The sequence below is a fragment of the Barbus barbus genome (assembly GCF_936440315.1).
Source record: "Barbus barbus genome assembly, chromosome: 3".
NCBI classification, from domain to species: Eukaryota; Metazoa; Chordata; class Actinopteri; order Cypriniformes; family Cyprinidae; genus Barbus; species Barbus barbus.
This window is the reverse complement of record NC_136731.1, coordinates 4,754,362-4,768,278: the sequence shown is the minus strand read 5'-3', so window position 1 is coordinate 4,768,278 and position 13,917 is coordinate 4,754,362. Positions and strand designations below refer to the sequence as shown.

The window sequence follows — 13,917 nt, the reverse complement described above, 5'->3', positions numbered from 1 at the left end:
CTAAATGTAAATGTGCAATCTGTCTGTCCTGTTCATCACTTTTCTATAGTCTGTGCTAGCCTTCATTTGAAAACCTGAACCGAAAACCGAAAACACAACTCCTACACTAATGTTTAGCTCAGTTTAGCTCTGTGGAGGAAGCATGAGCACTAAACTTTCCGGTGCTCAGTCAGTTGAGACTGCACTTCCTACTCTGTAGTATGTGAGTTTACTACTGTATTAATGAAACAAAGGCAGGGGCAGAACTGGTTCCAAACCTTCTTCTGCTGAACACAAAAAGGTTTTCTTCTTGGTTAATTTGACAAATAAATATTTCTCATGGCTATAAGAGAGAGAAGCATGACACATTACCTTTATTTACTCATACTCCAATGATTATATAAATCCAATTAATATGAGCAGTTTCAGATCAAAAATGTACAAAGTCAGAACAGCATTAATTAAACAAAGAAACATACAATTTAATGGCATCAAGTCAACTTCAACAAACCAATATTAGCACTCATTACTAATGATACTTGCCATGATATGTTAAAAAATATCTTTATCTATCGACAAACACAGTTTAACATATTTAACCTCTGCTATTTATGCACAGGTTGTCTGCCCTGCGTGGATTTACACACTACTGAATAAATTGTATGATCTGTTTCAGAGGCAAATGATGGCATTTGGTGTTGTCCTATTTTACTGTAGGTGGTGCTGGGGCGATTTTCTGTTTGCGCCCGTTTCCGTTTCTGTGAATATATGAATATAAGCGTATAGTAAATATATCAAATAGTAACAAACATATTTAATTGGCCTTTTGACATCCATCTATATTTGTAAGGTTTTGCATAAAAACATTTGTGAAGAAGTAAATGTGTCCCTCTCTTTCTTACCCCAGGACTAGGCATTGTCTGACTGGTATTGTGAGTTTGTACGTCTTCCCCTGTAAATCCATACACAGTTTGAGGATTCGCTGATTTCTCCAACATCTCCAGGGGTCTTTGCACTTCATTCATCGGCTGCAGAACAATCCAATCAAACAGTCATATAAATCCGTCTGTACATGCACATGTGCATTTAGACTCTATGGCTAATATTATGTGGACAGCAGCTTCCAACTGAACAAGTTTGAAAGACTTCCAATGAAGTACACAATTCTAGAGAATTATTATGTGTTAGGATTCATTCATTCATTCTTAAGAGTGTTAATTTTACAGTATATGATGGCTATACAAAAAATATCTGAAGCTTACCTGAACTTGTGCATAGACTGTCTGATCATTCTGTTGAGAAGCACCTAAGAGATTTAATAGAATAGATTTAGAAAGTGACTTGCATACCAAAAACCATACTGAGGCTACAGTCATTTCTATTTCATTAAGGCAAACATACTCTCTTTACGCTTCTTGTAAAAGCAGTATATTACAGAAACTGCTGTGAAAACCAGCACTGATACACCAGCGATGACCAAGAGCCAAAGGAGAGGAAAAGAACTGTTGTTTTCTTTGGGATTTTCTTCTAAAATGAAAGATGTCACATTAACAGTCATATCCTAGTTAAAGATACGTTTTAGTATTTTAATTTGAGAATAAACTGCTAAGAATTCAAATATGGACGATGTAAGAGTAGTATTTACCCTCATGAGGTGGGCAAAGTTGGTTAATCTCTTTTGTGTCATTCTTCCAGCTGACTGTGTTGCTGTAGTTACAAACAACTACGTTCTCCATACAATACAGGGCTAGAGTCTGGATTCCAAACGATGTCACTTCCTGCTGAGGGCAGTTGTTGCTGTGGTAGCTGTCTCTGATCGTATGATCACGCCCACTGCATGAGACGTTCACAATACAGGCGTGAACACTTATTCTGGTGACGTCCCATTTCAGAACAGGAGAATCCACTGGATCTGAAACATGTTTGTGTGGAGAGGTTATAGGTCAAGACTTTTCACAGAGCATGTTGCAGCAAAGGTGAAGCCTGACTTGGACATGCAATGCAATGAAATAAAGTGAAATAATACAAATGTTCTTTCAGTAAATTATTCTGGTGCCTTGATGAGTGACTTTCTATATGACACTTTTTAGGTGCTTTTTATAGATCAAGAGTTAAAAATGAGTTATAAATAATAGTGTTTGCCGTTGCAGATATGCCTGAGATTGAAAAAAAAACAAAAAATACATTGTACACTTTTTTCTCTGTAAGCAGATGCACAGCTAACAATATCCTTCATATTCTCCTGTTTCTGTTACATTATAATGTAGATTCTATTGCTATTCTCATCTGAAAATGTCGTAATGCCATAGTAAAAAAGAAAAATTGTCCAATATGCAATCACCTATAACTGATACGGTGTGTTCAGCAACACATATTTCTTTTTCTTGTCTTGTTTTTGCCAAGTAGAGTCCACTGTCTGTCTTCTTCATGTTCCTCAGTGTTAGAGAGAAGGTTTCAGTATTGAACTCCACTCTGTTCATATATGAACTGTGATATTTTATTTCTCCAGACAGCCTTGTGAATCTGACTATATTTTCAGATTTATCATTCATCCAGAATAATTTATCAAACTCTGGCAGTGTTTTATGTTTTATATCCAGTTCAACAGAGCCCCCTGTCTGTACGAACACATGGTCTCCAGGTCCGGATGCTGAGGAGAAGAACAAGAAGAAGAAGAGGTGTTCATTTTAAATGCCTTTGTTTATCAGATTCATATTTTTGCTACATACAACGTTTTACCCGTTCAACCATTTATTGTGCATAATTTTTCCAACAGATGGAGGTGTTATCTTTATCTTAGTCAGAATCTAATTTTTTTGTTTATTTATTTATTTATTTTTTAAGGCATTTCTGGTCTGTGGAATTTTAGTGTTGTAAATATGCAAAATATTTACATTATATACACATTTCAAAGTATATCTTATCAGTCCATCAAAGCTTTACACCAAACAGTGACAATCAACAAAAATAGATTTTTCATATTCAGTAGCTAACTAGATGTTTTGGTGATGATTAATATGATTTACAATACAAATATGTGCAAATATGAATAGCCTACTCCTTTTGCAATGGACATCGCATAGTCCCAACAAAGGTTATTATAGTTTAGAATTTTTAAATTTGTTTTATTTTAATATTGTTTTCAAATTATAAAACTTCATAAACTTCTATATAAACTTGCTATAAACTTCAGTTTAGTTTTTATTTTCATTAATATTTTTGTTTTAGTTTAGTTTCTATTTTGTGAATACATTTTTATTTAGTTTTGATATAGTTTGCTTTCAGTTTTAATTAAAGTTTAGCAGAATTAACAGATCACTTCCAGAGCGAAGGCCAAAGTAAGACTTTGGACTCATAATTGAACTTTAGTGAGGCGAACGTTTGCTGTGATTGATTAGATGGTAAAAGTATACAAACTAGTGCTGTCAATCGATTCAAAAATTTAATCGTGTTAGTCACAGTCATGGGCTGTGATTAATCATGATTAATCTCAAATTTAAAATACTAGGATTTACCTGTAAATGTGTTGAAATAAAGAAATGCATGACTAACTAGTTTAAGGAAACAGAACCTGTCACACCTCCACAATGTCACATTTTTGTTCCCCTCACAAAAAAAAATAAAGGCACGAGACAGCTGTTTCTAATTTCCCGAATTCACACTTACATACAGGTGCTGGTCAAAAAATTAGAATATCATGAAAAAGTTGATTTATTTCAGTAATACCATTCAAAAAGTGAAACTTGTATGTTAGATTCATCCATTACACACAGACTGATATATTTCAAATATTTATTTCCTTTAATTTTGATGATTATAACTGACAACTAATGAAAGTCCCAAATTCAGTATCTCAGAAAATTAGAATATCAATTAAGACCAATGCAAAAAAAAATTATTTTTAGAAATGTTGGCCAGCTGAAAAGTATGAACATGAAAAGTATGAGCATGTACAGCACTCAATATTTAGTTGGGGCTCCTTTGGCCTGGATTACTGCAGCAATGCGGCGTGGCATGGAGTCGATCAGTCTGTGGCACTGCTCAGGTGTTATGAGAGCCCATGTTGCTCTGATAGTGGCCTTCAGCTCTTCTGAATTGTTGGGTCTGGCATATTGCATCTTCCTCTTCACAATACCCCATAGGTTTTCTATGGGGTTAAGGTCAGGCGAGTTTGCTGGCCAATCAAGAACAGGGATACCATGGTCATTAAACCAGGTACTGGTAGCTTTGGCAGTGTGTGCAGGTGCCAAGTCCTGCTGGAAAATGAAATCAGCATCTCCATAAATCTTGTCAGCAGAAGGAAGCATGAAGTGCTCTAAAACTTCCTGGTAGACGGCTGCGTTGACCTTTGACCTCAGAAAACACAATGGACCAACACCAGCAGATGACATGGCACCCCAAACCATCAATGACTGTGGAAACTTTACACTGGACCTCAAGCAACGTGGATTATGTGCCTCTCCTCTCTTCCTCCAGACTGTGGGACCTTGATTTCCAAAGGAAATGCAAAATTTACTTTCATCAGAGAACATAACTTTGGACCACTCAGCAGCAGTCCAGTCAAGATGCTTCTGACGCTGTCTCTTGTTCAAGAGTGGCTTGACACAAGGAATGTGACAGCTGAAACCCATGTCTTGCATACGTCTGTGCGTGGTGGTTCTTGAAGCACTGACTGCAGCTGCAGTCCACTCTTTGTGAATCTCCCCCACATTTTTGAATGGATTTTGTTTCACAATCCTCTCCAGGGTACGGTTATCCTTATTGCTTGTACACTTTTTTCTACCACATCTGGTCCTTCCCTTCGCCGCTCTATTAATATGCTTGGACACAGAGGTCTGTGAACAGCCAGCCTCTTTAGCAATGACCTTTTGTGTCTTGCCCTCCTTGTGCAAGGTGTCAATGGTCGTCTTTTGGACAAATGTCAAGTCAGCAGTCTTCCTCATGATTGTGTAGCCTACAGAACTAGGCTGTGTCCAAATTCAGGGTCTGCATCCTCCTTAGGATCCTTCCTACCCGGTTGAAGGAGGAGGGATCCTCCGACGTCCGCAAAACCCGGAAGTCGGTTGTAGGATATCATAGACTGAATCAGACCATTTTTAAGATGCATTGGAACATTGAAACCTGAGGAGCTGGAATGCAGAGAGGCCTTAAGGAACAGGACGTCATAAATCTAGTTTGGGGCAAGCAACTCCCAACTAGCAAGCCTTTTTCACCAAACAACTTACAACACTGAGGAAAAAAGAAACACTTATTGATAATTCCAATTCAAGAAGGAGACTGTCAAATTGGTTGCAAGTAATCAAGACTGATGTTCACACGTAAACCTGTGATAGAAAATCATTAGCTACAGACTCTTTCGGGCGTGTCTCCACACATAAAAGACCTTCCAAACCAACATTCCTTCTCTAAAGAACATGCCTCGTTCTCCATAGAACCACATAAAGACTTTCATTTTCAATTTTAATGAAACTAATAATTTCTATGCATAACTGCATATTGTGTATGTAACCCATTTGAATATCCTTGTTTTAATAACTCAATATGTCTTGCTTTTAATGAGTATTGAATGGCTCGAGCCTTAAAGAGACCTATTGCATGTTTAGTATCTATGAGTTTGAGAATTCATGCTTGAAATGTTTCTTCCAATCAATTCTTTGTCAAATGCATCATAGTCGTATTATGAAATCATGTTCAAAAAGGTATATTTTGCCAAAGCCTCTAAAATTCGGACCATGTGACTGATAACAGGCTGATTTATGATGTGAAGTACACACCCTAGCTAAGCAAGGACAATACCTAATTGGTCAATACGTCCAGATGGGACGGTCCAGAAGCTGAGTTTAAAACCTCAGGACATCCTCCATTCTCTCTCTTCTACGCTCTCTCTCTCTCTCTGACTCTCGGACCCTTGTCCCTCTCACCGCGTGCGTGCTGCTCTTTGAGCATGCTAAGGCCTCATGTGCCATAATGAGAAGGAAAACAACTTAGTCTCGTTACATCATTTTATTTTATTATTTTACGTTAGTTTCTTTTCTTTCCGTGGAGTTTCGTGTGTTAATGTAAGCTTGACATAAAGCCCAGCTTCGACTGCACTTCTTCAAACGTCCAGCAAGCCAACGCCAAGAGACATCACTTCAAAGACTACTGAACTTCCAGCGAATCAGACACTTCGGGGAACCCCCTGTCTGCAACTAGGACACAACCCCGTTACACAGGCAAAACCAGCAAACACACCTCCAGATTCTAACAGGTTCTAATTGGTGTATTTAATATAAATTTTAGCCTCATTGAGAAACTCAAAACGAGGGTTAAATAAGTGATTGATGGTTGTTCAGGTCTATGCAATTGCTGTAAACTTGGGATTTCATGTTTCCATTCTCTTAAACTCATCCTTTCCTCACTCTCTCTCTTTCTGCAACGTGTGAATGTGTGAATGCTTGTGTTCATGTGGTAGATTAGTTTATGTCTTAGGTTTATATAAATAAAATCTGATTTATATTTTAAAAGAGAAGTATCTTGTGTTTTCTGCTCACAAGTTAATGCCTTAATCTGTCGATTTCGTTACTGTGCTATTTAATAGTGTTTTCACTATATTTGGGATTTTAATATCCAGATACGGCTCGTTCAGTGAATCGCCGTAACACTGATTCTGTTCAAATCCCTATAAAATCATAAACGATTCCCTTTGAGCTAAATTAAACTATTTGTTTAAATTACGTATTAATATTATATGTAATAACCCTACACGGTGTTTGTGAATTTGGACAGCCTACCCTTCTTTCAGTTCCCTCCCTTACCCGTTGCTCATATCCTGTCGCCTAGCAACCGTGACAGCGCCAAGCAAGAAGCGGGAAAATGGACAAACAGAGTTATTCTCCTCATTTTAATTCTTTTGGAAGAAATAAAGCAATTAAATAAATTAAATACTTTCTTTGCTCGTTGTCGGAGAGTTTTTTATATCAGACTACAAGACAGTCACATCCAGGTAAGCCATTATAGCCTATTTTTATTTGTTTTTAAGTATTCTACTAATTTCTCCTACAAATTCATTGAGCCGAAGCATAAACTTTAGCTTGTTTTGTCAGAGAAACTCCTCTCCCACTCCGCTACCGCTCGCTTCGTCCGCCATTACGCTCTGCCGAAAATAATTATGGGATAGGTAGGACGGGAAAGGATCCACCACACCCATCCTTCCAATTCGGGAAAAAGGAGGACGTATTTGTGGGCCGCATTTGAAGGATCCTACGAATTTGGACAGCCTTCGTCGCGGCGCTGTGACGTAACATCCTTCAAATGAGTACTCCGAAGGATGCAGACCCTGAATTTGGACACAGCCCTAGACTGAGAGACCATTTAAAGGCTTTTGCAGGTGTTTTGAGTTAATTAGCTGATTAGAGTGTGGCACCAGGGGTCTTCAATATTGAACATTTTCACAATATTCTAATTTTCTGAGATACTGAATTTGGGACTTTCATTAGTTGTCAGTTATAATCGTCAAAATTAAAGGAAATAAACATTTGAAATATATCAGTCTGTGTGTAATAAATTAATCTAATATACAAGTTACACTTTTTGAATGGTTATTACTGAAATAAATCAACTTTTTCATGATATTCTAATTTTATGACCAGCACCTGTATATTTAGTGTAGGAGCCATTTTGAGTTTAATCTAAATTTTTGTGCTATTGGAGCACTGGTATATTTTGTTAGATTTAGGGTCCTTTATTTTGTAGGGACTTTTAGTTTGACGGTTGGTGAGAATGTTTTAAGTTAAAGATGGCCGCCTCTCACCTTTCTAAAAATAAAAGAACAAGGAAGCTGTTGGAACGTATTAAGCATACAGTTCTTTACAATGCTATTGAAACACTATTGAAACGCTATTGAATCACTATTTAACACTATTTGGACATTATTTTTGATATTAAGTTGTGCCTTTTTTGACCACCATTTACCAATCGTTTGTTGGATTACTGGAGTCCATGCTTTGTCTGAACCAACCTACTTACCTGCCTGCTGCCTGCCTTGCTCTGCTTACCTGCCCTGTTTACCTGTCTGCTGGAATCCCATCTCATCCACCTCAAAAAAGGTACAATTCAAGTTTCTCTGTGTTGGATAGCTTGTCAAAGAAGCTAAGCAATACGTCCCAGCTAAGAGTGGTCCGCCACTACATTTAGCACGAGTAAGGTAATGCGTATTTGGCGTGCTGTCCTGGGGAAGGGCTCCGGGCTCAGGAATGGCCCGAACCCAGAGTACTAGTAACTCTAGTGATACCTTCTTGGTGGAGGAGGGATGCTGATTATCCGTCGAATGAACAGAGGTATGCCAGCTGTATTTATAGCCGTACATTGATTAACTTGAGTGGGAACCTCCTGTGTTAATTAGGCTAAGTATCTGACGCGCTCCTCCCGAACCTTGTTAATAAAACATCATTTAAAATTGGGAGAGCCTACCTTTTAACGTAAGAAAAGTAGCCTGTAGGCAGTTTACATGTTTTTTCACTTGCTTGAGCATTTTAATATATAAACTTTTTTTTATAAATCAGTACAGAAGTAAAATGCAATTAGTAACATTGTGCTTAAACGTGAATATGTCTATGAAAGATAGTATTACTGTGTGAAAAGATAATCACTATGCTGAGAGAGAGAGAGAGCGAGAGAGAGAGAGAGAAAAATTGTTAAACATCCACGGATCATAGGTGAGCACTAAATAAAGCAAACTGAGCCCGTGCTGCTTCTGCACCTTAATATTGTTCACTCCTTGCTGATATACAGCACTCAACTGCCATGCACTGGACTTGAGAATCTGTGCAGACATCAGCGATTTCAGAGTCGAGGAATCAACTCTTTTGAAGTCGACTCCCCATCCCTACTTATCACACAATGATAGATTACCTTCCGCTCTGCAATGACGGGAAGACGTTGGGGTCAAACCTTATCAAACGATTAATTTGCATTAAAAAACACGTTAAAATTTTTCGATTAATCGCATGCGTTAACGTTGACAGCTCTAATACAAACATACACCAAAGGAAACAGTCAAGCCTTTTTACTAAATAAATCTACACAGTTGCGTTTAATGTCATATCTAATGGTGTGTTGAGAGATTTAATAGGAAAATAAATGTTATATGTTAATGCGATTTCTCCCATGCCCCTCCAGAGGACTGTGCACGCCACTCATCTAGCCAGTCATCATTAATCATCACTTTAAATAGGAATATTTTCATGTATTGCACACAACCATATAAATAACCATTAACTAATAAGCAGAGTAAAGTAAATGGGTTTTGGTACCTGTGCTGGAGATCAGAATTGTTATGAAGAACACGAGAAAGTGACCAATTTCCATTGCAGCAGACGGATGGAGTCTGACCTGCTGTGATAATGTTATCTACTAGAAGAGGAAGTAGAGCGTTTTGTGTAAAACAATCGGTGAACCTTATTTAAATCACCTAGACAGGAAATTTCTAAATGCATCGCATATTAAAACAAAATTAAAATGCAGTACTGTATGTCTGTTCTGATCCGTCTGTTCTTGCAGTCACCGAAAAAACGAAACGGTCAGAGATAGAGCAAAGGAAGACTGATCTGACTGTTTACTTACCACTTGACAAACCACTAGCCCTTAGCAGTAAGTGTGTGCAGACCAACTGTTTTGCACTTGTCAACCTATCAGCTTGTCTTCAGAGAGCGTCTCATCTCATCTCTTATATTTGATGTTCATTTCATTACGATGGCTTGGACATTTTAAGGCCATCTTTAATGAACAAATGTTCAAATCGCTAAAACAGAATTTTTAGTAGAAAGAAAGGAAGGTACAAGTATTCTTCACACAACACCAACAATAACAAAAACCTAAGGATATTTGGTATAACCAAAGTGAGCAGCATAGGAGGCCATTTCTACAGCATACAGTTTTAGTGCATTAGCTCAGTTAATTCAGCCTTAATGCCACATCTTTATCACATGCATCAACAAAAAAAAAAGTAAAACTTTGTACAGAGAATCAATTTGTATAGGCTCATGATTTCTTAGCACATGCAAAAATGTTTCATAAAGCAGACTGATGAGAGTCAAAGTTGTTTTTGTACTGTTTTTTAAAATTAATATTTTTTTTATTTTTTTTGCCAGTAAGTTTTCTTTTGTCTTCAACTTTGCCTTATATGTTGGCCTGTTTAGCTTATAGACAGAGATGTGGGTGAGAGAGATCAGAAAGCTGACTGCCTGAAGCCCACGTATCCTTCCTACATCAACATCATCGAAGCACATCGAAGCACTTACCAGAAGCTGCTGCTGTAGAGAGGGGCATGTAAAAGCTCCTGTATGTCATAAACCAATGAGGCTGTTCTCAGAAATGGTTAGTGCACAACTGCGGCTGGTTATTTTTTCTTGCATCATTGCATATTTTTCTCATCTGCGGCAAGGAATGTAATTTTATTCAGTCATTTCTTATTTTCTGTACATGTCGTCTTCTTCTTCTTTAATATCACTTTAATAGGCTCGGCTCTAGGCTCTCTGAAATGTGAGCTTTTCTTAGCCTCTCCATATTTGGACTTTCTTACTTCCTCTCTATGATCTCACTGTCTGACTGGAGTTAAAGTCAACATGAAATAAAAATGGACAATTATTGTTTTATGTAATTTATTATAAATGATCCGTGTGCATCACTATTATAATTTTTTTGTGCCCTTGAAATAACTTTTCAACTACATCTGTTCTCTTCTTTGATGATGTGTTTACAAGTCGTCATGAAATCAAAAATGACCCTACTTATTTTTTAGTGCACATTACTAGTCTTTTGGTGAACAATTAAACCGTGCAAGTCAATACACTGGGGGAAAAAAAAAATCTTTAATCAAAAACTGAAAATTCATTCCCGCTCTGGTGACGTCAGTTTAAAGGCTTGGGGAGAATCCTCTTGTTAAGTCTGACGTAAGGACTGCTGTTTCTGGGTCCAAGCGTCTACTCATTTCACTTGAGAATACTATCTCAGCAGCCATTTATGAGCACTATTTAATTAATATTACATATTTAAGCTAAGCATTTACAAATTAGCTGTGCACACTACACTCACAGTGTCTGAGACACTAATATTTTAACTGAATCACTGTCTGGCCATCAGGGATTTCAGTATGGAGATAAAAGTTAGGGTTATAATTTTTCAGCATGACATAGTAGGTGTATATTAGCACAGTTTGTTGTTGTCTTGGGGCGTCTGGCAGAGCAGTAGGACCCAGAAGCGGTGAAGCGTGATGTCAGTCATAACAAGCTGATATTCTTAACCACTCCCATCCAACCGTGAATCTGCTATGAGCAAGAGGTGGAGTGGAGGAGCACCACAATAAAACCCCACCCTTTATTCAATATTGCCTTTCACTTGAAAATACATCACAACCAGTGGTGTAGTCCTAAAGAAAAAAGTGGTTTACTATTACCCAGTCACCCAACCCCCAGTCCCACCACCAATATATATATATATATATATATATATATATATATATATATATATATATATATATATATACACACATTATTGTTGTTGGTTTATTAGTAATTTATAGAGTAATTTAGTAATATCAAAACAGTGCACTCTAAAATTGGTGGATAGATTATTTTTCAAGTAGTCTACAGCATGACTTCCTGGTTGTTCCAGCCCATCTGTTGACCGCAGTATTATAGTTCTATATCATTTCAACATGTTTCTTTGGAATTATATTATATTGTAAAAAGTGCTTCACAGATACATCTGAATTGTTTTATTTTACGCACTTATACACTGATTGAATAATTTAGGAATGGAATTCTACTTCCTGCAAGGAGATATTGCATGTAGGCAGGGCTGGACTGGGGTTCAAATTTGGCCCTCGACATATCCGGCCAAAGAGTTCCCCCATGAATGTTTTTCTGGTTTATAGGGCTTTCAATTGGAGTAAATAAATTAATAAATAAAACAGGACAGAAACAAATAATGATGGATATTACTGAATTCAAAGCAAATGCATTTTTGTCAGATAGAAATGCACTTGACAATAAAGCATTTTGATTTTGCAGAAAATTTAGGCCTACTTTTAATAAATTCTTTCATCCTCTCTCACCCTCATGTGTTTCCAAACCTGTATTACTTACTTCCTTCTGTGGAAAACAAAAGAAGACATTTGGTAGAATGTTACCAAAGCATTTTGCTTACCCTACTGCATAGGTCGGCAATTAGCAGCCCCCGGGCCACATGTGGCCCGCCTGCAAAAACATCTGGCCCGTGAGATTGTTTGAACTAGAGAATCAAAATAAATAAAAAAAGATACTTTTTTTAAAAATCGGACTGACAGTCTCAAAAAAGACTGTCAACAATTTAAACAATTCTTCCAGTTTCGCATATATAGCTTCTCCAGTGGTGTGCCCTTCTAATGGAATTAGAGACAGCAGCTCTTCCTTGAAATCCTTCCCATCAAAATATCTCACATACATCTGTGTTGTCAGTGCTCTCATCAATGGCTAAGGAAAAGTAGTTTGCGTGACTGACACCGTCGATAATTACACCCTGCACCGCATCAGACAGCGATTCTATGCGGCGGGCAGCTGACCTGGCAGAGAGCGACATCTGTTTCACTGACTCGATCACACCATCCATCGACTTGTTGGCATCAAGTTCCTCCAAAACTGTCACCATCATCTCCTTGAAGACCTCTGCGTCAGTGAATGGCTTGTTGTGCTTTGCGAGCACCCAGGACGCTTTTAGAGATGCGCTAGTTACCTTCTGTTGGGATGTGAGACCTCGCACCAAGATCCTGTTGCTGTGTGCATAAGCACCTTTCAGGGCTTCGATCTTGCGCTTTCGTGCCTCTGTCTTCTGAGGGAACGCAACCTTGAAGTTAGCATGCTTCGTTTCGTGGTGCCGTCTAATATTGTATTCTTTGCATACCGAGACAACTTCGTTACAGATCAGGCAGGTGGGCTTTGCATTAATAAAACTGGGCAGGATGAATGCATAGTTCTCTGTCCATTCATCATGAAAGATCCTGTTTTCACTGCTAACTTTTCTCTTTAGATTTTTTGATAGTGTCATTTTTTTGCAGCTAACAGCAACACGTGGAAATGTGTGTGTGGGTGGTTGTTGTTGTTGTTTTTAACAAACGTGCAGATAATTAATAGCGCCCCCAATGCCCAGTCAGCAAATTTAACCTACATCAGCCAGCTTGAATGTCTCAGTACGTCTGTTCTGTCATTTCACGAGCGCCTACCATTTTCATCCTCCTCTATTAATTCAATAAATTAGCCATTGTTTTGGTTGTGGCCCGCCATGTAATAGCTTGGAAAAAATCTGGCCCGAGGCCAAACTTAATTGCCGACCCCTGCCCTACTGTATGTACCAAATGTCTTGAATTGCTCAAATTATCTTCTTTTTTTATGTTCCATATTCGTTCCCTTGTTTCAATTCAAAGTTCCCCCTCAGCTCGGCGGGCCCCCAATCTGCACGGGCCCATATGCACCTGCATACCCTGACGCTACGCCACTGTAATGAATTGACAAGCCTATGTATTGGTGTTTTCCAGTTTTACTTCTTCATGCAGTTTACATTGTCATGGCTGTTTTCAGCCAGCATCACTACAGAACCTTTAATATTCTCATATATCACACGACTATAACAATAATTCTGTCACATCTGAATGGATGAAGCAACTTGCGCGGCTGGCGGATGCATTGCATAGCGCCAAATCCGATTCACACTTTGAGTATCTGCTTTTTGCCGTTCACTGTAAAACAGTTTAAAAACAGTCCCTAATGTGGGGGGAGGTCTTCCTCACTTCGGCGATCGGCTCATGTCCCGGTTCCCCTCGATGGCCAGTAGGCTCTCCCTGCTCATAGGTGAAAAACAACCTAGGTTACGTATGTAACCCAGGTTCCCTGAAGGGAACGAGAGCTGCGTCAAAACGCATATGGG

At 38.3% G+C, this 13,917-nt stretch overlaps 1 protein-coding gene across 1 annotated transcript; it reads right to left on the bottom strand.

The window, feature by feature from the left end:
* Window positions 1-324: 324 nt before the first annotated feature.
* LOC306854732 (CD48 antigen-like) lies at window positions 325-9,595 on the bottom strand. The gene is made up of 8 exons (XM_079392974.1): window positions 9,487-9,595; window positions 9,273-9,372; window positions 2,321-2,629; window positions 1,625-1,891; window positions 1,381-1,506; window positions 1,242-1,285; window positions 882-1,007; window positions 325-737 (listed from the first exon to the last, which is right to left on the bottom strand). Exons 2-8 carry the CDS (start codon window positions 9,325-9,327, stop codon window positions 585-587), a joined length of 1,080 nt encoding a protein of 359 aa, XP_079249100.1. The 5' UTR covers window positions 9,328-9,372; window positions 9,487-9,595; the 3' UTR covers window positions 325-584.
* Between the last annotated feature and the right edge of the window lie 4,322 nt (window positions 9,596-13,917).

What these genes read in the sequence shown, in the direction of transcription:
- LOC306854732 (XM_079392974.1), bottom strand. Translation starts at nt 9,327, where the DNA reads ATGGAAATTGGTCACTTTCTCGTGTTCTTCATAACAATTCTGATCTCC. An exon ending in ACTTTGCCCACCTCATGAGG is followed by an intron (nt 1,507 to 1,624) that starts GTAAATACTACT and finishes CTTTCATTTTAG; the next exon opens with AAGAAAATCCCAAAGAAAAC. An exon ending in CAGTCTATGCACAAGTTCAG is followed by an intron (nt 1,008 to 1,241) that starts GTAAGCTTCAGA and finishes ATTGTTCTGCAG; the next exon opens with CCGATGAATGAAGTGCAAAG.